Below are 26,643 nucleotides of genomic sequence, written 5' to 3' on the forward strand. Positions count from 1 at the left end.
ACAGGATGTTCCAGAGATGGGACACAGAAACAAGGGGTAACAATTTGAAGCTGAAGACTCAGACGAGTCACAGTGATGTTAGGAAATAGTTCTTCAGTCACAGAGTCGTCAGGAAGTGGAATAGTCTAGCAAGTGATGTAGTGGAGGCAGGAACCATACATAGCTTTAAGACGAGGTATGACAAAGCTCAGAAGGCAGAGAGAGAGAGAGAGAGAGAGAGAGAGAGAGAGAGAGAGAGAGAGAGAGAGAGAGAGAGAGAGAGGACGAGAGAGAGAGAGAGGACCTAGTAGCGATCAGTGAAGAGGCAGGGACAGGAGCTGAGTCTCGACCCCTGCAACCACAATTAGGTGAGCGCACACACTCACACACACACAACACACACACACACAACACACACAACACACACAACACACACAACACACACAACACACACACACAACACACACACACAACACACACACACAACACACACACACACACACACACACACACACACACACACACACACACACACACACACACACACACACACACACACACACACTGGGTCAGTTGGTCAAATATTCATGGACATAAATATTTCCCGTGAACGAGCGAGGAACGTCATATATTTGCAGTTTGCCTGAGTAAGGAGACATTTATCAGGGGTCGTTATCAATAATGTCTGCAAGCTTGTGTCTCCATTTGTTGTAGCAAGTTTGTCTTCGTTAGTATTTCGTTGTTAGAGGTAGATATAATAATGTCTTTAGGACTGTGTATGTGTGCATATATATATTCACCTAATTGTGGTTGCAGAGGTCGAGTCACAGCTCCTGGCCCCGCCTCTTCACTGGTCGTTACTAGGTCACTCTTCCTGCTCCACGAATTTTATCGTACCTGTTCTTAAAGCTATGTATGGATCATGCCTCCACTACATCACTTCCCAGACTCTTCCACTTCCTGACAACTCTGTGACTGAAAAAATACTTCCTAACATTCCTGTGATTCACCTGAGTCGTCAAGTTCCAACTGTGACTCTTTATTGCTGTGTCCCGTCTCCAGGAGCCAGTTTCCGGACCAGGTCTGCAGCCTGTCCAGATCCCTTTGTAGTTCCACCTGGTCTCCGTCCGATTTAATTCTTCTCATCAACTTCACATCATCTACAAACAGGGACACTTCGCAGTCTATTCCTTCCATCATGTCGTTCACATATACCAGAAGCAGCACCGATCATAGGACTGATCCCTGTGGAACCCCGATTGTCACAGACGTGTGTGTGTATACTCACCTTTTTGTCCTCACCTGTTTGTTGTTGAATTGGTTGATTCACAGCTCTTGGCCCCGCCTCTTCGCTGGTTGCTACTAAGTCCACTCTCTCCTTGCTCCATGAACTTTATTGTATTTCGTCTTAAGTTATCGTAGTGTGTGTGTGTGTGTGTGTGTGCGTGTGTGCGTGTGTGTGTCATATGCACCTGTTAAACTTGTGTTGATGACCATGAAAAAACAGCACGATAATGAGGAATGTTATAATGTGTATATGTAGTGTTTGTGTGACCAGTGTGTGTGTCACTCCCTCTTGTTGACACACCGTGTGACCAGTGTGTGTGTTACTCCCTCTTGTTGACACACCGTGTGACCAGTGTGTGTGTAACTCCCTCTTGTTGACACACCGTGTGACCAGTGTGTGTGTCACTCCCTCTTGTTGACACACCGTGTGACCAGTGTGTGTGTCACTCCCTCTTGCTGACACACCGTGTGACCAGTGTGTGTGTCACTCCCTCTTGTTGACACACCGTGTGACCAGTGTGTGTGTCACTCCCTCTTGTTGACACACCGTGTGACCAGTGTGTGTGTTACTCCCTCTTGCTGACACACCGTGTGACCAGTGTGTGTGTCACTCCCTCTTGTTGACACACCGTGTGACCAGTGTGTGTGTCACTCCCTCTTGCTGACACACCGTGTGACCAGTGTGTGTGTTACTCCCTCTTGCTGACACACCGTGTGACCAGTGTGTGTGTCACTCCCTCTTGTTGACACACCGTGTGACCAGTGTGTGTGTCACTCCCTCTTGCTGACACACCGTGTGACCAGTGTGTGTGTCACTCCCTCTTGTTGACACACCGTGTGACCAGTGTGTGTGTCACTCCCTCTTGCTAACACACCGTGTGACCAGTGTGTGTGTCACTCCCTCTTGCTGACACACCGTGTGACCAGTGTGTGTGTTACTCCCTCTTGCTGACACAACGTGTGACCAGTGTGTGTGTTACTCCCTCTTGCTGACACACCGTGTGACCAGTGTGTGTGTCACTCCCTCTTGCTGACACACCGTGTGACCAGTGTGTGTGTTACTCCCTCTTGTTGACACACCGTGTGACCAGTGTGTGTGTTACTCCCTCTTGCTGACACACCGTGTGACCAGTGTGTGTGTCACTCCCTCTTGCTGACACACCGTGTGACCAGTGTGTGTGTCACTCCCTCTTGCTGACACACCGTGTGACCAGTGTGTGTGTTACTCCCTCTTGTTGACACACCGTGTGACCAGTGTGTGTGTCACTCCCTCTTGCTGACACACCGTGTGACCAGTGTGTGTGTTACTCCCTCTTGCTGACACACCGTGTGACCAGTGTGTGTGTTACTCCCTCTTGCTGACACACCGTGTGACCAGTGTGTGTGTTACTCCCTCTTGTTGACACACCGTGTGACCAGTGTGTGTGTCACTCCCTCTTGCTGACACACCGTGTGACCAGTGTGTATGTTACTCCCTCTTGTTGACACACCGTGTGACCAGTGTGTGTGTTACTCCCTCTTGCTGACACACCGTGTGACCAGTGTGTGTGTCACTCCCTCTTGTTGACACACCGTGTGACCAGTGTGTGTGTTACTCCCTCTTGCTGACACACCGTGTGACCAGTGTGTATGTTACTTCCTCTTGTTGACACACCGTGTGACCAGTGTGTGTGTTACTCCCTCTTGCTGACACACCGTGTGACCAGTGTGTGTGTTACTCCCTCTTGTTGACACACCGTGTGACCAGTGTGTGTGTTACTCCCTCTTGTTGACACACCGTGTGACCAGTGTGTGTGTTACTCCCTCTTGTTGACACACAGTGTGACCAGTGTGTGTGTTACTCCCTCTTGCTGACACACCGTGTGACCAGTGTGTGTGTTACTCCCTCTTGCTGACACACCGTGTGACCAGTGTGTGTGTCACTCCCTCTTGCTGACACACCGTGTGACCAGTGTGTGTGTTACTCCCTCTTGCTGACACACCGTGTGACCAGTGTGTGTGTTACTCCCTCTTGCTGACACACCGTGTGACCAGTGTGTGTGTTACTCCCTCTTGCTGACACACCGTGTGACCAGTGTGTGTGTTACTCCCTCTTGCTGACACACCGTGTGACCAGTGTGTGTGTTACTCCCTCTTGCTGACACACCGTGTGACCAGTGTGTGTGTTACTCCCTCTTGTTGACACACCGTGTGACCAGTGTGTGTGTTACTCCCTCTTCCTGACACACCGTGTGACCAGTGTGTGTGTTACTCCCTCTTGCTGACACACCGTGTGACCAGTGTGTGTGTTACTCCCTCTTGTTGACACACCGTGTGACCAGTGTGTGTGTTACTCCCTCTTGCTGACACACCGTGTGACCAGTGTGTGTCTTACTCCCTCTTGTTGACACACCGTGTGACCAGCGTGTGTGTTACTCCCTCTTGCTGACACACCGTGTGACCAGTGCGTGTGTTACTCCCTCTTGCTGACACACCGTGTGACCAGTGTGTGTGTTACTCCCTCTTGCTGACACACCGTGTGACCATTGTGTGTGTTACTCCCTCTTGCTGACACACCGTGTGACCAGTGTGTGTGTTACTCCCTCTTGCTGACACACCGTGTGACCAGTGTGTGTGTTACTCCCTCTTGTTGACACACCGTGTGACCAGTGTGTGTGTTACTCCCTCTTGCTGACACACCGTGTGACCAGTGTGTGTGTTACTCCCTCTTGTTGACACACCGTGTGACCAGTGTGTGTGTTACTCCCTCTTCCTGACACACCGTGTGACCAGTGTGTGTGTTACTCCCTCTTGCTGACACACCGTGTGACCAGTGTGTGTGTTACTCCCTCTTGTTGACACACCGTGTGACCAGTGTGTGTGTTACTCCCTCTTGCTGACACACCGTGTGACCAGTGTGTGTCTTACTCCCTCTTGTTGACACACCGTGTGACCAGCGTGTGTGTTACTCCCTCTTGCTGACACACCGTGTGACCAGTGCGTGTGTTACTCCCTCTTGCTGACACACCGTGTGACCAGTGTGTGTGTTACTCCCTCTTGCTGACACACCGTGTGACCATTGTGTGTGTCACTCCCTCTTGCTGACACACCGTGTGACCAGTGTGTGTGTTACTCCCTCTTGCTGACACACCGTGTGACCATTGTGTGTGTTACTCCCTCTTGCTGACACACCGTGTGACCAGTGTGTGTGTTACTCCCTCTTGCTGACACACCGTGTGACCAGTGTGTGTGTTACTCCCTCTTGCTGACACACCGTGTGACCAGTGTGTGTCACTCCCTCTTGCTGACACACCGTGTGACCAGTGTGTGTCACTCCCTCTTGCTGACACACCGTGTGACCAGTGTGTGTGTTACTCCCTCTTGCTGACACACTGTGTGACCAGTGTGTGTGTTACTCCCTCTTGCTGACACACCGTGTGACCAGTGTGTGTGTTACTCCCTCTTGCTGACACACCGTGTGACCAGTGTGTGTGTCACTCCCTCTTGCTGACACACCGTGTGACCAGTGTGTGTGTTACTCCCTCTTGCTGACACACCGTGTGACCATTGTGTGTGTTACTCCCTCTTGCTGACACACCGTGTGACCAGTGTGTGTGTTACTCCCTCTTGCTGACACACCGTGTGACCAGTGTGTGTGTTACTCCCTCTTGCTGACACACTGTGTGACCAGTGTGTGTGTTACTCCCTCTTGCTGACACACTGTGTGACCAGTGTGTGTGTTACTCCCTCTTGCTGACACACCGTGTGACCAGTGTGTGTGTTACTCCCTCTTGCTGACACACCGTGTGACCAGTGTGTGTGTCACTCCCTCTTGCTGACACACCGTGTGACCAGTGTGTGTGTTACTCCCTCTTGTTGACACACCGTGTGACCAGTGTGTGTGTTACTCCCTCTTGCTGACACACCGTGTGACCAGTGTGTGTGTTACTCCCTCTTGCTGACACACCGTGTGACCAGTGTGTGTGTTACTCCCTCTTGCTGACACACCGTGTGACCAGTGTGTGTGTTACTCCCTCTTGCTGACACACCGTGTGACCAGTGTGTGTGTTACTCCCTCTTGCTGACACACCGTGTGACCAGTGTGTGTGTCACTCCCTCTTGCTGACACACCGTGTGACCAGTGTGTGTGTGTCACTCCCTCTTGCTGACACACCGTGTGACCAGTGTGTGTGTTACTCCCTCTTGCTGACACACCGTGTGACCAGTGTGTGTGTCACTCCCTCTTGCTGACACACCGTCTGACCAGTGTGTGTGTTACTCCCTCTTGCTGACACACCGTGTGACCAGTGTGTGTGTCACTCCCTCTTGCTGACACACCGTGTGACCAGTGTGTGTGTTACTTCCTCTTGCTGACACACCGTGTGACCAGTGTGTGTGTCACTCCCTCTTGCTGACACACCGTGTGACCAGTGTGTGTGTTACTCCCTCTTGCTGACACACCGTGTGACCAGTGTGTGTGTTACTCCCTCTTGCTGACACACCGTGTGACCAGTGTGTGTGTCACTCCCTCTTGCTGACACACCGTGTGACCAGTGTGTGTGTTACTCCCTCTTGCTGACACACCGTGTGACCAGTGTGTGTGTTACTCCCTCTTGCTGACACACCGTGTGACCAGTGTGTGTGTCACTCCCTCTTGCTGACACACCGTGTGACCAGTGTGTGTGTTACTCCCTCTTGCTGACACACCGTGTGACCAGTGTGTGTGTTACTCCCTCTTGCTGACACACCGTGTGACCAGTGTGTGTGTCACTCCCTCTTGCTGACACACCGTGTGACCAGTGTGTGTGTCACTCCCTCTTGCTGACACACATGTGACCAGTGTGTGTCACTCCCTCTTGCTGACACACCGTGTGACCAGTGTGTGTGTTACTCCCTCTTGCTGACACACCGTGTGACCAGTGTGTGTGTTACTCCCTCTTGCTGACACACCGTGTGACCAGTGTGTGTGTTACTTCCTCTTGCTGACACACCGTGTGACCAGTGTGTGTCACTCCCTCTTGCTGGCACACACCGTGTGACCAGTGTGTGTCACTCCCTCTTGCTGGCACACACCGTGTGACCAGTGTGTGTGTCACTCCCTCTTGCTGACACACAGTGTGACCAGTGTGTGTGTCACTCCCTCTTGCTGACACACAGTGTGACCAGTGTGTGTCACACCCTCTTGCTGGCACACACCGTGTGACCAGTGTGTGTGTCACTCCCTCTTGCTGGCACACACCGTGTGACCAGTGTGTGTCACTCCCTCTTGCTGGCACACCGTGTGACCATTGTGTGTGTCACTCCGTCTTGCTGGCACACAGTGTGACCAGTGTGTGTGTCACTCCCTCTTGCTGACACACCGTGTGACCAGTGTGTGTGTCACTCCCTCTTGCTGACACACCGTGTGACCAGTGTGTCACTCCCTCTTGCTGGCACACACCGTGTGACCAGTGTGTGTCACTCCCTCTTGCTGACACACACTGTGTGACCAGTGTGTCACTCCCTCTTGCTGACACACAGTGTGACCAGTGTGTGTCACTCCCTCTTGCTGGCACACCGTGTGACCAGTGTGTGTGTCACTCCCTCTTGCTGACACACCGTGTGACCAGTGTGTGTGTCACTCCCTCTTGCTGACACACACCGTGTGACCAGTGTGTGTGTCACTCCCTCTTGCTGGCACACACCGTGTGACCAGTGTGTGTGTCACTCCCTCTTGCTGGCACACACCATGTGACCAGTGTGTCACTCCCTCTTGCTGACACACAGTGTGACCAGTGTGTGTCACTCCCTCTTGCTGACACACACCGTGTGACCAGTGTGTCACTCCCTCTTGCTGACACACACCGTGTGACCAGTGTGTGTGTCACTCCCTCTTGCTGGCACACACCGTGTGACCAGTGTGTGTGTCACTCCCTCTTGCTGGCACACACCGTGTGACCAGTGTGTCACTCCCTCTTGCTGACACACACTGTGTGACCAGTGTGTGTCACTCCCTCTTGCTGACACACCGTGTGACCAGTGTCACTTCCTCTTGCTGACACACCGTGTGACCAGTGTGTGTGTCACTCCCTCTTGCTGACACACCGTGTGACCAGTGTGTGTGTCACTCCCTCTTGCTGACACACCGTGTGACCAGTGTGTGTGTCACTCCCTCTTGCTGACACACCGTGTGACCAGTGTGTGTGTCACTCCCTCTTGCTGACACACCGTGTAACCAGTGTGTGTGTCACTCCCTCTTGCTGACACACCGTGTGACCAGTGTGTGTGTCACTCCCTCTTGCTGGCACACACCGTGTGACCAGTGTGTGTGTCACTCCCTCTTGCTGGCACACACCGTGTGACCAGTGTGTGTCACTCTCTCTTGCTGGCACACACCGTGTGACCAGTGTGTGTGTCACTCTCTCTTGCTGGCACACACCGTGTGACCAGTGTGTGTGTCACTCCCTCTTGCTGGCACACACCGTGTGACCAGTGTGTGTCACTCCCTCTTGCTGACACACCGTGTGACCAGTGTGTGTGTCACTCCCTCTTGCTGACACCTTGTGACCAGTGTGTGTGTCACTCCCTCTTGCTGACACCTTGTGACCAGTGTGTGTGTCACTCCCTCTTGCTGACACCTTGTGACCAGTGTGTGTCACTCTTGCTGACACACCGTGTGACCAGTGTGTGTGTCACTCCCTCTTGCTGACACCGTGTGACCAGTGTGTGTGTCACTCCCTCTTGCTGACACACCGTGTGACCAGTGTGTGTGTCACTCCCTCTTGCTGACACCGTGTGACCAGTGTGTGTGTCACTCTTGCTGACACCGTGTGACCAGTGTGTGTGTCACTCCCTCTTGCTGACACCGTGTGACCAGTGTGTGTGTCACTCCCTCTTGCTGACACCGTGTGACCAGTGTGTGTGTCACTCCCTCTTGCTGACACCGTGTGACCAGTGTGTCACTCCCTCTTGCTGACACCGTGTGACCAGTGTGTCACTCCCTCTTGCTGACACCGTGTGACCAGTGTGTGTCACTTCCTCTTGCTGACACACCGTGTGACCAGTGTGTGTCACTTCCTCCTGCTGACACACCGTGTGACCAGTGTGTCACTTCCTCTTGCTGACACCGTGTGACCAGTGTGTCACTCCCTCTTGCTGACACCGTGTGACCAGTGTGTGTGTCACTCCCTCTTGCTGACACCGTGTGACCAATGTGTGTGTCACTCCCTCTTGCTGACACCGTGTGACCAGTGTGTTACTTCCTCTTGCTGACACCATGTGACCAGTGTGTGTGTTACTTCCTCTTGCTGACACCGTGTGACCAGTGTGTGTGTGTTACTTCCTCATGCTGACACCGTGTGACCAGTGTGTGTGTCACTCCCTCTTGCTGACACCGTGTGACCAGTGTGTGTTACTTCCTCTTGCTGACACCGTGTTACCAGTGTGTCACTCCCTCTTGCTGACACCGTGTGACCAGTGTGTGTGTTACTCCCTCTTGCTGACACCGTGTGACCAGTGTGTGTGTGTTACTTCCTCATGCTGACACCGTGTGACCAGTGTTTGTGTCACTTCCTCTTGCTGACACCGTGTTACCAGTGTGTCACTCCCTCTTGCTGACACCGTGTGACCAGTGTGTGTGTTACTCCCTCTTGCTGACACCGTGTGACCAGTGTGTGTGTCACTCCCTCTTGCTGACACCGTGTGACCAGTGTGTGTGTCACTCCCTCTTGCTGACACCGTGTGACCAGTGTGTGTGTCACTCCCTCTTGCTGACACCGTGTGACCAGTGTGTGTTACTTCCTCTTGCTGACACCGTGTTACCAGTGTGTCACTCCCTCTTACTGACACCGTGTGACCAGTGTGTGTTACTCCCTCTTGCTGGCACACACCGTGTGACCAGTGTGTGTGTCACTCCCTCTTGCTGGCACACACCGTGTGACCAGTGTGTGTGTCACTCCCTCTTGCTGACACCGCGTGACCAGTGTGTGTGTCGCTCCCTCTTGCTGACACCGTGTGACCAGTGTGTGTTACTTCCTCTTGCTGACACCGTGTTACCAGTGTGTCACTCCCTCTTGCTGACACCGTGTGACCAGTGTGTGTTACTCCCTCTTGCTGGCACACACCGTGTGACCAGTGTGTGTGTCACTCCCTCTTGCTGGCACACACCGTGTGACCAGTGTGTGAGTCACTCCCTCTTGCTGACACCGTGTGACCAGTGTGTGTGTTACTCCCTCTTGCTGACACCGTGTGACCAGTGTGTGTGTTACTCCCTCTTGCTGACACCGTGTGACCAGTGTGTGTGTTACTTCCTCTTGCTGACTCCGTGTGACCAGTGTGTGTGTTACTTCCTCTTGCTGACACCGTGTTACCAGTGTGTGTGTCACTCCCTCTTGCTGACACCGTGTGACCAGTGTGTGTGTCACTCCCTCTTGCTGACACCGTGTGACCAGTGTGTGTGTCACTCCCTCTTGCTGACACCGTGTGACCCGTGTGTCACTCCCTCTTGCTGACACCGTGTGACCAGTGTGTGTCACTTCCTCTTGCTGACACACCGTGTGACCAGTGTGTGTCACTTCCTCCTGCTGACACACCGTGTGACCAGTGTGTCACTTCCTCTTGCTGACACCGTGTGACCAGTGTGTCACTCCCTCTTGCTGACACCGTGTGACCAGTGTGTGTGTCACTCCCTCTTGCTGACACCGTGTGACCAATGTGTGTGTCACTCCCTCTTGCTGACACCGTGTGACCAGTGTGTTACTTCCTCTTGCTGACACCGTGTGACCAGTGTGTGTGTTACTTCCTCTTGCTGACACCGTGTGACCAGTGTGTGTGTGTTACTTCCTCATGCTGACACCGTGTGACCAGTGTGTGTGTCACTCCCTCTTGCTGACACCGTGTGACCAGTGTGTGTTACTTCCTCTTGCTGACACCGTGTTACCAGTGTGTCACTCCCTCTTGCTGACACCGTGTGACCAGTGTGTGTGTTACTTCCTCTTGCTGACACCGTGTGACCAGTGTGTGTGTGTTACTTCCTCATGCTGACACCGTGTGACCAGTGTGTGTGTCACTCCCTCTTGCTGACACCGTGTGACCAGTGTGTGTTACTTCCTCTTGCTGACACCGTGTGACCAGTGTGTCACTCCCTCTTGCTGACACCGTGTGACCAGTGTGTCACTCCCTCTTGCTGACACCGTGTGACCAGTGTGTGTGTGTTACTTCCTCATGCTGACACCGTGTGACCAGTGTGTGTGTCACTTCCTCTTGCTGACACCGTGTTACCAGTGTGTCACTCCCTCTTGCTGACACCGTGTGACCAGTGTGTGTGTTACTCCCTCTTGCTGACACCGTGTGACCAGTGTGTGTGTCACTCTTGCTGACACCGTGTGACCAGTGTGTGTGTCACTCCCTCTTGCTGACACCGTGTGACCAGTGTGTGTGTCACTCCCTCTTGCTGACACCGTGTGACCAGTGTGTGTTACTTCCTCTTGCTGACACCGTGTTACCAGTGTGTCACTCCCTCTTGCTGACACCGTGTGACCAGTGTGTGTTACTCCCTCTTGCTGGCACACACCGTGTGACCAGTGTGTGTGTCACTCCCTCTTGCTGGCACACACCGTGTGACCAGTGTGTGTGTCACTCCCTCTTGCTGACACCGTGTGACCAGTGTGTGTGTCACTCCCTCTTGCTGACACCGTGTGACCAGTGTGTGTTACTTCCTCTTGCTGACACCGTGTTACCAGTGTGTCACTCCCTCTTGCTGACACCGTGTGACCAGTGTGTGTTACTCCCTCTTGCTGGCACACACCGTGTGACCAGTGTGTGTGTCACTCCCTCTTGCTGGCACACACCGTGTGACCAGTGTGGGTGTCACTCCCTCTTGCTGACACCGTGTGACCAGTGTGTGTGTCACTCCCTCTTGCTGACACCGTGTGACCAGTGTGTGTGTTACTCCCTCTTGCTGACACCGTGTGACCAGTGTGTGTGTTACTCCCTCTTGCTGACACCGTGTGACCAGTGTGTGTGTTACTTCCTCTTGCTGACACCGTGTGACCAGTGTGTGTGTTACTTCCTCTTGCTGACACCGTGTTACCAGTGTGTCACTCCCTCTTGCTGACACACCGTGTGACCAGTGTGTGTGTTATTCCCTCTTGCTGACACCGTGTGACCAGTGTGTGTCACTCCCTCTTGCTGACACCGTGTGACCAGTGTGTGTCACTCCCTCTTGCTGACACCGTGTGACCAGTGTGTCACTCCCTCTTGCTGACACCGTGTGACCAGTGTGTGTCACTCCCTCTTGCTGACACCGTGTGACCAGTGTGTCACTCCCTCTTGCTGACACCGTGTGACCAGTGTGTGTCACTCCCTCTTGCTGACACCGTGTGACCAGTGTGTCACTCCCTCTTGCTGACACCGTGTGACCAGTGTGTGTCACTCCCTCTTGCTGACACCGTGTGACCAGTGTGTCACTCCCTCTTGCTGACACCGTGTGACCAGTGTGTCACTCCCTCTTGCTGACACCGTGTGACCAGTGTGTCACTCCCTCTTGCTGACACCGTGTGACCAGTGTGTCACTCCCTCTTGCTGACACCGTGTGACCAGTGTGTGTCACTCCCTCTTGCTGACACCGTGTGACCAGTGTGTCACTCCCTCTTGCTGACACCGTGTGACCAGTGTGTGTCACTCCCTCTTGCTGACACCGTGTGACCAGTGTGTCACTCCCTCTTGCTGACACCGTGTGACCAGTGTGTGTCACTCCCTCTTGCTGACACCGTGTGACCAGTGTGTCACTCCCTCTTGCTGACACCGTGTGACCAGTGTGTCACTCCCTCTTGCTGACACCGTGTGACCAGTGTGTCACTCCCTCTTGCTGACACCGTGTGACCAGTGTGTGTCACTCCCTCTTGCTGACACCGTGTGACCAGTGTGTCACTCCCTCTTGCTGACACCGTGTGACCAGTGTGTGTCACTCCCTCTTGCTGACACCGTGTGACCAGTGTGTCACTCCCTCTTGCTGACACCGTGTGACCAGTGTGTCACTCCCTCTTGCTGACACCGTGTGACCAGTGTGTCACTCCCTCTTGCTGACACCGTGTGACCAGTGTGTCACTCCCTCTTGCTGACACCGTGTGACCAGTGTGTCACTCCCTCTTGCTGACACCGTGTGACCAGTGTGTCACTCCCTCTTGCTGACACCGTGTGACCAGTGTGTCACTCCCTCTTGCTGACACCGTGTGACCAGTGTGTCACTCCCTCTTGCTGACACCGTGTGACCAGTGTGTCACTCCCTCTTGCTGACACCGTGTGACCAGTGTGTCACTTCCTCTTGCTGACACCGTGTGACCAGTGTGTCACTCCCTCTTGCTGACACCGTGTGACCAGTGTGTCACTCCCTCTTGCTGACACCGTGTGACCAGTGTGTCACTCCCTCTTGCTGACACCGTGTGACCAGTGTGTCACTCCCTCTTGCTGACACCGTGTGACCAGTGTGTCACTTCCTCTTGCTGACACCGTGTGACCAGTGTGTCACTCCCTCTTGCTGACACCGTGTGACCAGTGTGTCACTCCCTCTTGCTGACACCGTGTGACCAGTGTGTGTCACTTGTTCTCTTCCACCTCCACCTCCACACCCACACTAACACTTACAATATGGAGTGTATAACATTAGGCTACTGAACCTTGCTGGTGTATCAGTTGCTAGGTTGTCTACTGTCTAGGGCACACCTACATACCAACAAGGTTTTAGTGCGGTTAGCGGTTGTAAGCACTTTCATTGTTAACCTTCTTGTTGTAGGATGGCCAAAACTCAAAATCCAAAATCTGTGTCTTTAATAACAATAAAACTTACATAGTATCTTCATATATCTATGAACTATATCTTAATTAAAATAGAGCAATGAAATTACTTTCTCCCTTACATATTAATGATAGTATTATAAATATACAAGTATTGTTACGACCCAAGAGTCTGCTAGGAAACAGTTCCAAGTAGGAGAGTCAGGCAATCAGTCTGTTGCTAAAATACGATATTAGGTAATATGATCAGTGAACTCTTATGTATCAGACTAGAAATGGGAGTGCTAGTCAGAGTTGTGAAGGCACTCTCAGTGAGTGTGGTGAAGCTACTCTCAGCAAGTGTTGAGAACCTACTGCCGGTACCCCTGAGTGCTAAGCTGACGTCAGGTTGGTCACGTGACTGAGGGAGACGTCAGTACCTGAACTAGTAACTGGCGCTCCAACTGGTAGTTTCCCACTACAAGAAAATCACATTATTAATATAACGCCTAACAAAACAATATAATATAATACAATATTATTATTAATGTACATTTAATAAAGTATAGAGCAATATCCTACTGGAATATTTCTCAAATATAAATCGGGTAAGGTCACACTCTCCATCACTCTCCTTCAGGCGTCTGGTGGAGAAGGTCGAGACGATGAAGAACCGCATCCAGGGGAACGGCAGTAACAACTGTATATTGTGTGGTGAAGGTCTCTCACTGCTGAGGACCTCCACTCTGGTCTGTGCTGACTGTAGCAAGGTGAGTCACTACCTCCCTCACTCACCTCACTGCTGAGGACCTCCACTCTGGTCTGTGCTGACTGTAGCAAGGTGAGTTACTACCTCCCTCACTCACCTCACTGCTGAGGACCTCCACTCTGGTCTGTGCTGACTGTAGCAAGGTGAGTTACTACCTCCCTCACTCACCTCACTGCTGAGGACCTCCACTCTGGTCTGTGCTGACTGTAGCAAGGTGAGTTACTACCTCCCTCACTCACCTCACTGCTGAGGACCTCCACTCTGGTCTGTGCTGACTGTAGCAAGGTGAGTTACTACCTCCCTCACTCACCTCACTGCTGAGGACCTCCACTCTGGTCTGTGCTGACTGTAGCAAGGTGAGTTACTACCTCCCTCACTCACCTCACTGCTGAGGACCTCCACTCTGGTCTGTGCTGACTGTAGCAAGGTAAGTCACTACCTCCCTCCCTCACCTCACTGCTGAGGACCTTCACTCTGGTCTGTGCTGACTGTAGCAAGGTAAGTCACTACCTCCCTCCCTCACCTCACTGCTGAGGACCTTCACTCTGGTCTGTGCTGACTGTAGCAAGGTAAGTCACTACCTCCCTCCCTCACCTCACTGCTGAGGACCTTCACTCTGGTCTGTGCTGACTGTAGCAAGGTGAGTTACTACCTCCCTCCCTCACTCACCTCACTGCTGAGGACCTCCACTCTGATCTGTACTGACTGTAGGAAGGTGAGTCACTACCTCCCTCACTCACCTCACTGCTGAGGACCTCCACTCTGGTCTGTGCTGACTGTAGCAAGGTAAGTCACTACCTCCCTCCCTCACCTCACTGCTGAGGACCTCCACTCTGGTCTGTGCTGACTGTAGCAAGGTGAGTTACTACCTCCCTCACTCACCTCACTGCTGAGGACCTTCACTCTGGTCTGTGCTGACTGTAGCAAGGTGAGTCACTACCTCCCTCCCTCACCTCACTGCTGAGGACCTCCACTCTGGTCTGTGCTGACTGTAGCAAGGTGAGTCACTACCTCCCTCACTCACCTCACTGCTGAGGACCTCCACTCTGGTCTGTGCTGACTGTAGCAAGGTGAGTTACTACCTCCCTCACTCACCTCACTGCTGAGGACCTCCACTCTGGTCTGTGCTGACTGTAGCAAGGTGAGTTACTACCTCCCTCCCTCACCTCACTGCTGAGGACCTCCACTCTGGTCTGTGCTGACTGTAGCAAGGTGAGTTACTACCTCCCTCACTCACCTCACTGCTGAGGACCTCCACTCTGGTCTGTGCTGACTGTAGCAAGGTGAGTTACTACCTCCCTCACTCACCTCACTGCTGAGGACCTCCACTCTGGTCTGTGCTGACTGTAGCAAGGTGAGTTACTACCTCCCTCACTCACCTCACTGCTGAGGACCTTCACTCTGGTCTGTGCTGACTGTAGCAAGGTGAGTTACTACCTCCCTCACTCACCTCACTGCTGAGGACCTTCACTCTGGTCTGTGCTGACTGTAGCAAGGTGAGTTACTACCTCCCTCACTCACCTCACTGCTGAGGACCTCCACTCTGGTCTGTGCTGACTGTAGCAAGGTGAGTTACTACCTCCCTCCCTCACCTCACTGCTGAGGACCTCCACTCTGGTCTGTGCTGACTGTAGCAAGGTGAGTTACTACCTCCCTCACTCACCTCACTGCTGAGGACCTCCACTCTGGTCTGTGCTGACTGTAGCAAGGTGAGTTACTACCTCCCTCACTCACCTCACTGCTGAGGACCTCCACTCTGGTCTGTGCTGACTGTAGCAAGGTGAGTTACTACCTCCCTTACCCACCTCACTGCTGAGGACCTGCACTCTGGTCTGTGCTGACTGTAGCAAGGTGAGTTACTACCTCCCTCCCTCACTGCTGAGGACCTCCACTCTGTGCTGCCTGTAGCAAGGTGAGTTACTACCTCCCTCACTCACCTCACTGCTGAGGACCTCCACTCTGGTCTGTGCTGACTGTAGCAAGGTGAGTTACTACCTCCCTCACTCACCTCACTGCTGAGGACCTCCACTCTGATCTGTACTGACTGTAGGAAGGTGAGTCACTACCTCCCTCACTCACCTCACTGCTGAGGACCTCCACTCTGGTCTGTGCTGACTGTAGCAAGGTGAGTTACTACCTCCCTCACTGCTGAGGACCTCCACTCTGGTCTGTGCTGACTGTAGCAAGGTGAGTTACTACCTCCCTTACTCACCTCACTGCTGAGGACCTCCACTCTGGTCTGTGCTGACTGTAGCAAGGTGAGTTACTACCTCCCTCACTGCTGAGGACCTCCACTCTGTGCTGACTGTAGCAAGGTGAGTTACTACCTTCCTTCCTCACTCACCTCACTGCTGAGGACCTCCACTCTGGTCTGTGCTGACTGTAGCAACGTGAGTTACTACCTCCTCTCTCCCTCACTCACCCTCACTCTCACTCTCCCTCATTAAATTGCTAACACCATTATCGTTACCAGTTACCTTCATTGTTACTGTAGTTACGTACCCTCATACAGTGTTGCCAACACTGTTTCCTATCTTCAACAATTTCCTTGAAGTTGTAAATCCTATCTGAGTTGACTCAGTTGGTCATAATTCCCTATCGCAGTGATTTATGGCCACCAGAGTAATGCATATGTTCATAAATCACTGTTGCAGTGAAGGTATGTACGAGGTAATGCATATAAGTTACACGGATGAGGGAAGCGGGGGGTTGAGTCACGGCTCCTGGCCCGGAATCTTTAAGAGATTCTTCGACTTGGTTTAACTGGTTTCTGCTCTTTTGAGCCTCGTCATATCCACTCTTGAAGCTGCATATAGACTTTACCTTCACGTCCCTATCCAGCTCTTTCCATTCCCATGTACTACTACTACTACCACTACTACTACTACTACTAATAATAATAATAATAATAGTAATAATTATTATTGAAATAGTACTACTGCTAGAAATAATAATAATATTGTGTATGTTACAGCGTGTTTGCAGTAAGTGTGGTGTGGAGGGCAGCAGTCCTGGAGGTGACAGACTGTGGTTGTGTAAGATCTGTGCTGAAACCAGAGAGATGTGGAAGAGATCTGGCGCGTGGTTCTTCAGAGGCATCCCTAAGCACATCCTTCCCACCACCACAGCCTCAGCCCCCTCCTCCACCACACGCAGGGGGAGACAGCCCCCCAGAAGAGCCCACACCCTCGCTTTTAAAGGTGAGGAAGCTGGGGGTGGAGATTATGTCTCAGGTGAGTGGGGGAACTACCTCTCAGGTGAGTGGGGGAACTACCTCTCAGGTGAGTGGGGGACTACCTCTCAGGTGAGTGGGAACTACCTCTCAGGTGAGTGGGGGAACTACCTCTCAGGTGAGTTGGAACTACCTCTCAGGTGAGTGGGGGGGGAGTGGGGGACTACCTCTCAGGTGAGTGGGGGAACTACCTCTCAGGTGAGTGGGGGGGGACTACCTCTCAGGTGAGTGGGGGACTACCTCTCAGGTGAGTGGGGGACTACCTCTCAGGTGAGTGGGGGACTACCTCTCAGGTGAGTGGGGGACTACCTCTCAGGTGAGTGGGGGACTACCTCTCAGCTGGGGGAACTACCTCTCAGGTGAGGTGAGTGGGAACTACCTCTCAGGTGAGTGGGGGAACTACCTCTCAGGTGAGTGGGAACTACCTCTCAGGTGAGTGGGGGAACTACCTCTCAGGTGAGTGGGGGAACTACCTCTCAGGTGAGTGGGGGAACTACCTCTCAGGTGAGTGGGGGACTACCTCTCAGGTGAGTGGGGGACTACCTCTCAGGTGAGTGGGGGAACTACCTCTCAGGTGAGTGGGGGGGTGAGTGGGGGACTACCTCTCAGGTGAGTGGGGGAACTACCTCTCAGGTGAGTGGGGGACTACCTCTCAGGTGAGTGGGGGGGTGAGTGGGGGACTACCTCTCAGGTGAGTGAGGGGAACTACCTCTCAGGTGAGTGGGGGAACTACCTCTCAGGTGAGTGGGGGACTACCTCTCAGGTGCGTGGGGGACTACCTCTCAGGTGAGTGGGGGACTACCTCTCAGGTGAGTGGGGGACTACCTCTCAGGTGAGTGGGGGACTACCTCTCAGGTGAGTGGGGGAACTACCTCTCAGGTGTGTGGGGGAACTACCTCTCAGGTGAGTGGGGGACTACCTCTCAGGTGAGTGGGGGACTACCTCTCAGGTGAGTGGGGGACTACCTCTCAGGTGAGTGGGGGACTACCTCTCAGGTGAGTGGGAACTACCTCTCAGGTGAGTGGGGGAACTACCTCTCAGGTGAGTGGGGGACTACCTCTCAGGTGAGTGGGGGACTACCTCTCAGGTGAGTGGGGGAACTACCTCTCAGGTGAGTGGGGGACTACCTCTCAGGTGAGTGGGGGACTACCTCTCAGGTGAGTGGGGGACTACCTCTCAGGTGAGTGGGGGAACTACCTCTCAGGTGAGTGGGGGAACTACCTCTCAGGTGAGTGGGGGACTACCTCTCAGGTGAGTGGGGGACTACCTCTCAGGTGAGTGGGGGACTACCTCTCAGGTGAGTGGGGGACTACCTCTCAGGTGAGTGGGGGACTACCTCTCAGGTGAGTGGGGGACTACCTCTCAGGTGAGTGGGGGACTACCTCTCAGGTGAGTGGGGGACTACCTCTCAGGTGAGTGGGAGAACTACCTCTCAGGTGAGTGGGGACTACCTCTCAGGTGAGTGGGGGACTACCTCTCAGGTGAGTGGGGGAACTACCTCTCAGGTGAGTGGGGGACTACCTCTCAGGTGAGTGGGGGACTACCTCTCAGGTGAGTGGGGGACTACCTCTCAGGTGAGTGGGGGACTACCTCTCAGGTGAGTGGGGGACTACCTCTCAGATGAGCGGGGAACTACCTCTCAGGTGAGTGGGGGACTACCTCTCAGGTGAGTGGGGGACTACCTCTCAGGTGAGTGGGGGACTACCTCTCAGGTGAGTGGGGGACTACCTCTCAGGTGAGTGGGGGACTACCTCTCAGGTGAGTGGGGGACTACCTCTCAGGTGACTACCTCTCAGGTGAGGGGGACTACCTCTCAGAGTGAGTGGGGGACTACCTCTCAGGTGAGTGGGGGGACTACCTCTCAGGTGGTGGGGGACTACCTCTCAGATGAGGGGTACTACCTCTCAGGTGAGTGGGGGACTACCTCTCAGGTGAGTGGGGGACTACCTCTCAGGTGAGTGGGGGACTACCTCTCAGGTGAGTGGGGGACTACCTCTCAGGTGAGTGGGGGACTACCTCTCAGATGAGTGGGGGACTACCTCTCAGGTGAGTGGGGGACTACCTCTCAGATGAGCGGGGAACTACCTCTCAGGTGAGTGGGGGACTACCTCTCAGGTGAGTGGGGGACTACCTCTCAGGTGAGTGGGGGACTACCTCTCAGGTGAGTGGGGACTACCTCTCAGGTGAGTGGGGGACTACCTCTCAGATGAGTGGGGGACTACCTCTCAGGTGAGTGGGGGACTACCTCTCAGATGAGTGGGGGACTACCTCTCAGATGAGTGGGGGACTACCTCTCAGGTGAGTGGGGGACTACCTCTCAGATGAGTGGGGGACTACCTCTCAGATGAGTGGGGACTACCTCTCAGATGAGTGGGGGACTACCTCTCAGGTGAGTGGGGGACTACCTCTCAGATGAGTGGGGGACTACCTCTCAGATGAGTGGGGGACTACCTCTCAGGTGAGTGGGGGACTACCTCTCAGATGAGTGGGGGACTACCTCTCAGATGAGTGGGGGACTACCTCTCAGGTGAGTGGGGGACTACCTCTCAGATGAGTGGGGGACTACCTCTCAGATGAGTGGGGGACTACCTCTCAGGTGAGTGGGGGACTACCTCTCAGATGAGTGGGGGACTACCTCTCAGATGAGTGGGGGACTACCTCTCAGATGAGTGGGGGACTACCTCTCAGATGAGTGGGGGACTACCTCTCAGGTGAGTGGGGGACTACCTCTCAGATGAGTGGGGGACTACCTCTCAGATGAGTGGGGGACTACCTCTCAGATGAGTGGGGGACTACCTCTCAGGTGAGCGGGGGACTACCTCTCAGGTGAGTGGGGGACTACCTCTCAGGTGAGTGGGGGACTACCTCTCAGATGAGTGGGGGACTACCTCTCAGATGAGTGGGGGACTACCTCTCAGATGAGTGGGGGACTACCTCTCAGGTGAGTGGGGGACTACCTCTCAGATGAGTGGGGGACTACCTCTCAGATGAGTGGGGGACTACCTCTCAGATGAGTGGGGGACTACCTCTCAGGTGAGCGGGGGACTACCTCTCAGGTGAGTGGGGGACTACCTCTCAGGTGAGTGGGGGACTACCTCTCAGATGAGTGGGGGACTACCTCTCAGGTGAGCGGGGGACTACCTCTCAGGTGAGTGGGGGACTACCTCTCAGGTGAGCGGGGGACTACCTCTCAGGTGGGTGGGGGACTACCTCTCAGGTGAGCGGGGGAACTACCTCTCAGGTGAGCGGGGGACTACCTCTCAGGTAAGTAGGGGACTACCTCTCAGGTGAGTGGGGAACTACCTCTCAGATGAGCGGGGGACTACCTCTCAGGTGAGTGGGGGACTACCTGTCAGGTGAGCGGGGGACTACCTCTCAGGTGAGTGGGGGACTACCTCTCAGGTGAGTGGGGGACTACCTCTCAGGTGAGTGGGGACTACCTGTCAGGTGAGAGAGTGAGGGGGACTACCTCTCAGGTGAGAGAGTGGGGGAACTACCTCTCAGGTTAGAGAGTGATGGGGACTTTCTCTCAGGTGAGAGAATGAGGGGGACTACCTCTTAGGTGAGAGAGAGGGGTGATCATCTCTCAGGTGAGAGAGGGGTGAGATCTCTCAGCTGAGAGAGTGGGGTGGTCATCTCTCAGCTGAGAGAGTGGGGTGGTCATCTCTCAGCTGAGTGGGGTGGTCATCTCTCAGCTGAGAGAGTGGGGTGGTCATCTCTCAGCTGAGTGGGGTGGTCATCTCTCAGCTGAGAGAGTGGGGTGGTCATCTCTCAGCTGAGAGAGTGGGGTGGTCATCTCTCAGCTGAGAGAGTGGGGTGGTCATCTCTCAGCTGAGAGAGTGGGGTGGTCATCTCTCAGCTGAGTGGGGTGGTCATCTCTCAGCTGAGAGAGTGGGGTGGTCATCTCTCAGCTGAGAGAGTGGGGTGGTCATCTCTCAGCTGAGAGAGTGGGGTGGTCATCTCTCAGCTGAGAGAGTGGGGTGGTCATCTCTCAGCTGAGAGAGTGGGGTGGTCATCTCTCAGCTGAGAGAGTGGGTAGATCATCTCTCAGCTGAGAGAGTGGGTAGATCATCTCTCAGGTAAGCACAATGGTCTAGGTAGGAGTGGAATAGGTAAAAGAGTGATATAAAGTAACTGCTTCCCATCATTTCTTAGACAAAACACTTCACTTCTCTGGCTCCAGAGAGTAACTTAAGTACCTGTGCTGACGTCTTGGGCAGCAGCTATTTATTTCTTGGCTAAGTATAGGCAAGGTAGAGGTCGAAGGTAAGAGGGTGTGTTCCTAAGCGCAAGACTAAGGTAGGCAGTTTAAGGTAAGTAATGTGATGATGGAGTTTAAGGTCAGGAAGGCAGGAGACGGTGAACTTCTCCATAAAGTGACAAGACTGAGGTGAACCTTACTCTGGTGTACTCACCTAGTGTACTCACCTAGTGTGCTCACCTAGTGTACTCATCTAGTGTACTCACCTAGTGTACTCATCTAGCGTACTCATCTAGTGTACTCACCTAGTGTACTCATCTAGCGTACTCATCTAGTGTACTCACCTAGTGTACTCACCTAGTGTACTCATCTAGTGTACTCATCTAGTGTACTCACCTAGTGTACTCACCTAGTGTACTCACCTAGTGTACTCACCTAGTGTACTCATCTAGTGTACTCACCTAGTGTACTCACCTAGTGTACTCACCTAGTGTACTCATCTAGTGTACTCATCTAGTGTACTCATCTAGTGTACTCACCTAGTGTACTCACCTAGTGTGCTCACCTAGTGTGCTCACCTAGTGTACTCATCTAGTGTACTCACCTAGTGTACTCACCTAGTGTACTCACCTAGTGTACTCATCTAGTGTACTCACCTAGTGTACTCACCTAGTGTACTCACCTAGTGTACTCACCTAGTGCACTCATCTAGTGTACTCACCTAGTGTACTCATCTAATATACTCATCTACTGTACTCACATAGTGTACTCACCTAGTGTACTCACCTAGTGCACTCATCTAGTGTACTCACCTAGTGTACTCACCTAGTGCACTCATCTAGTGTACTCATCTAGTGTACTCACCTAGTGTACTCTAGTGTACTCACCTAGTGCACTCACCTAGTGTACTCATCTAGTGTACTTATCGTAGGGGTTCTTATATGGAGATATCGAGGGTTGAAGGTAGACACACTTGTTGGATGGTAACGATATATTGTCAGACTGTGATGATGGGAACTGGAGCCCAGCCTCTGCCTGTCCTAGCCTGGATGACCTACCGCCGACTGAGGCCGAGGCAGAGGTACGAACGTACACATGCGCATCCCGTGACGTCACACAAAGCCACAGGCCTAAAAGGGATCTCCTATCTAAAGCACATGGATGATACTATATGCTATGCTATATAACACAGGGATCAGCAACTATGCTGACAGCTCGGTCATGTTACGTATGTCGTCTCGACATACACTACTATCTATAGGCTGAACAGGCAGGTGGTTCTGGGCTGATTCTATACAATAAAAAATTCACATATAACTTAGAATTAATGGATTGTATCATAATGGATGTTAACAAAATGAATTTTACGTAATGGGTGTTAACGTAATCACTTTTAACGTAATACATTACAAACTATAAGAACAAATCATTATACAATATGGATGGAATTGATCGATCGATCTGTATTCATGCACTCTACGGATTCTGAGGAAGAATAAATATATATATGCAAGGTGAAATTAACAGCAAAGGCATCTGGTGCACTCAGATCATTACTGTCAAATTCTCAGAATACGGAGGGAACGTGAATACGAAAAAAAAAATTCTGAAAAAATTAATCAGTTAATAACAAACAGTTGACAATTTACTTCATCTCGGACATCTAGTTATACAGACTATGTACATTTAAACCCAATTCTGCGAGGGTGAGGTTTACATATGCAGAATGGTTATCATCTCTGGGAGGATCGAATTCCTCTGCAATGGCTAACACATGCCTTGACTGAGGGAGATTTGAACGAGTATCTACAAAAGATACTTGTGGGTTTCTCATTACTTGTCGAGTACGCAAGGAGTAACGACATTCAGGTTGATTATCTAACTGAGTATCTGAGGTAGAGGGTACAGAGTCAGGAGGATTTTCAGCATCTGTCACATTAGTCTGGGTAGCAATATCATCAACATCGCATACTAATTTCATACGATCTAAATGCGATTCTCTGTACTTACCAGTACTAATTTCTCTAACCTTATACTTATTACCAGAGATATGTTCTACAACTCGATAAGGTCCGACAAACTTTTGATCGAGCTTAGGCATTTCGGGTGTTTTGTTGAAATTTGTCAGCATTACTCTTGAACCTACTTTTACTTTTGATGGCTTAGCACGGCTATTAGTTACTGTAGTAAATTCTGCTGTTGATTTATGAAGTGTTTCACGGAGTCTTCTAAAAACACTTTGAGCCATGCTGGTACGAGTTGCTACGAAATTATCAGGGTTGTAATTAGGTTTCGGAGTGGAATATGACAACTCATAGGGTAAACGCTTGTCTACACCATACAATGCATAATGTGGAGTATCACCTATGGACGCATTGTAAGCAGAATTTATGGCACATTGAACATCTGGTATGACTTCATCCCAAGTTTCACTAATGGGGTTGATAGTGGCTCTCAGGACATCAAGTACTTTCTTATTGGTTCGTTCGGCTAACCCATTGCTGGCAGGATGATGAGGAACAATGGTGGATTTAGAGATCTTGTATAAAGTACACAAATTTTCAAGAATCTCATTACAGAATTCACCTCCATTATCTGTTACTAAGGACTTAAGGGTGGTATGCCTGCAGATAATGCGTTCTTTAAATGCTTTAGCTACTGTGCAGTCTTATCTGCAATAGGAACTAACTCACAATATCTGGTGAAATGGTCTACCATAACACAGATGTTTGTTGCCATGGAGAGAACATTTAAAATTGGTTAACAAGTCAAGGGCAACTCTTTCCCACGGTTCGCTAGTGGTTGGGTACACTTGGATTGGATTAGGACCATTGACATTTCCTTTATGTTGTATACAAACACTACATTTCTTAACATACGCGGAAATGTCAGTTGCCATACGTGGCCAAAAGTATTTTATTCTGGCTTGTTTCACAGAACGATCCATACCAGGGTGTGCAACACCTGGTGCATCATGAACTAGCTGTAGAGCTACGTTCACTAGTGGCTGTGGAATTACTAACTGGTAAACTCTTCTGCTTGGAGTACCCAACTCGGCTGTTCGATACAGTAATTCTTGGCTCATTACAAAGTCACTAATGGGTGCTGGTGGCTTCACAGTAAGAATAAGATCTTCCTGGAGCAGGAATCGAATCACCAGAACACAAGGGATCGGTTCTTTCTTACTGGAGGAATGCACAAACTCGGTGGAGTGGATGACTCTCCCCGGTTGAAAAAATTAACGCTATAACACGCAATATGAGCAAGGGAGAACGAATCTACTATCTCAAACTGCAAGCACAGGAGAAAATAAATGAACACGGTCAACAATACTGATATTCAATCTGAGTCGCACACAGTGACACGAGGTATCAGCTAAAAAGAAACTTTGCTTACAAACGTTAACATGTGAAAGTTACTCGAGAAATAACTTCTTACAATGCACTGATTACTGTCAACTAGGATGGGATCATAATCTGAAACACAAGGGACAACAACAACACTCAAGTGAGCACACTAGCCACAGAAACGTCTTTCTGCAACTGCTTGTGGCATCAGCAAGAGATGGCATAACTCGTTGCAAGTAAAGTTCTTCTCAAAGCGTCCCCTGGGAAGGAACGAGTACTTGAACAAGTCGCCATCGCAAGGATAGTAGTCTCAGCACTATCCTGCGTGCATGATATTGTGGCTGGAGTCCAGACAGGAGTGACAGTATTACTAGTGCCTGATCGCTTGGCTACGTTAATAAGTAATTCACGGGTCTATAGGAACTTAATCTGATCTTCACATTTCGCAGCACTTTAACAAGTCTCAGTTACAAGCTGTGAGAACAAACACATTGCTCAAGGGCTAGGTATTGTCTTTCAGTCAGTAAGGGAATATTGGTACTGTGGACTGATTCATATTGACTTTGACTGGCATGATACACTAAGTGAACATTCAAAAGTGACTGGGACATCTTCTCAGGGAACTTACTCAAGGACATAAGGCAAAAAAAAATGGAGAGAATGACACAGTAAGCTTAAATGGGAAGATAATGCTTAACTATTCTGCATAAGTAATTAAAAATTGACAGGTCACACAGTAAGCAAAGGAACTCACACAAGAAAAATACTCAACAAATAACACTTTGAAAATCAAGAGAACTTGTACTTTACTCAAATCTGATTTGCTCAACTTTTACTTTAAATTGAATGAATGACACAGTGAGTTGTCTTTACTTTCAATGCAACAGGGAAACACACAATAAAATGATAAAATGGACTCAATAAAGCTTGTGCAAAAATAAAACAAACTGGGACACAATTCACTGGAATAAAATAAAATGGCACAGAAAGAATAAAATATTATGCACAGAACAGAGCATATGAAACTGAACTGAAATAAACTGTAGCAATATTGCAAATGACAATTGCTAATTAAAAAGTATTGCACAACACTGCATAAAATCTCTGCAAGAAAAACTTTAATAGCAACACAATCTTTGCACAAGAATTATTGCAAAATGAGTCAATGTGCAATCATAAAAAAATTATTACACACACAAGAAAAGAAATACATCAAGGAATGAACTGGGGGAACAATTTGACTCTTAACTGCACTCAAGCAACACTTAACAAGCAAAAGAACAATTTACTTTAAAAGAAGAACTGAAAAATTGCACTAAGAGTGAATTTGTTCAATGAAACATGAAAAATAATAGGTGCTAAAACACAGAACAAAAAAGTTTGAACACTTACAGTGATGCAGAACACAACACATCAACATAAACACAGTACTAGAATTTCTTGCAATGAAACTTGGTGTGAAAAATTTTGTAAAAAATGATTTCTTGCTTGCACAAAATAATGGCACTATTGTCTGTGGAAATAAGACAAATTAGACACTGGCTAAATGAAAGAATATGAACACAAGAATGTTCAACACACAGGGAGCAAAAATAAAAATACACAAATGCTGGGAAGAAAAAAAAATAACAGACAACACTGAGTTTTGATGCAGAATATGAGGTGAAAAATTACTGAAATACTTCACTGGAATACTGAGAACACAAGGTGATTCTGAAGTGTAAACACAAGTTCTATACTGCTCATATGTTGCACACACAAAGGAAAAACACTAGGTACTTACTTCAAGTATATAAAAAGACACACAACACAACAGACATAAGATAATGCACGAAAATTAACACTGAATTAAGGAGATTATCAAATTATTGCAATCAGTATATGATAAACACTGAGTCTAATCAAGAGTCACTGAATGTCACTAAGAAAATCACTGGAACACAAAAGAAATGTCTCGACACTCGCAAATGTCTCTATGAAAAAAAATATTAATTATCGCTGTAACGACTTGGTGTAGAATGAGGTAGATGGTAGTGGAGAGTAGAGGATTGTTTATGTCGTCTTGCTGCTGTCCTCTGCACATGTGATCGTAGAATTG

At 50.8% G+C, this 26,643-nt stretch overlaps 1 protein-coding gene across 1 annotated transcript in view; it reads left to right on the top strand.

The window, feature by feature from the left end:
* Positions 1-16,998, top strand: part of LOC138851526 (rab effector Noc2-like) — a gene marked incomplete at its 3' end in the record, with an annotated part of 60,245 nt that extends 43,247 nt beyond the window's left edge. The window contains exons 3-4 of the mRNA XM_070080733.1: positions 13,637-13,766; positions 16,740-16,998. Coding sequence (XP_069936834.1) covers positions 13,637-13,766; positions 16,740-16,998 — 389 coding nt within the window. The remainder of the gene's footprint in view (positions 1-13,636; positions 13,767-16,739) is intronic.
* Positions 16,999-26,643: the final 9,645 nt, after the last annotated feature.

This window comes from Cherax quadricarinatus, unplaced genomic scaffold (genome assembly GCF_038502225.1).
Source record: "Cherax quadricarinatus isolate ZL_2023a unplaced genomic scaffold, ASM3850222v1 Contig878, whole genome shotgun sequence".
NCBI classification, from domain to species: Eukaryota; Metazoa; Arthropoda; class Malacostraca; order Decapoda; family Parastacidae; genus Cherax; species Cherax quadricarinatus.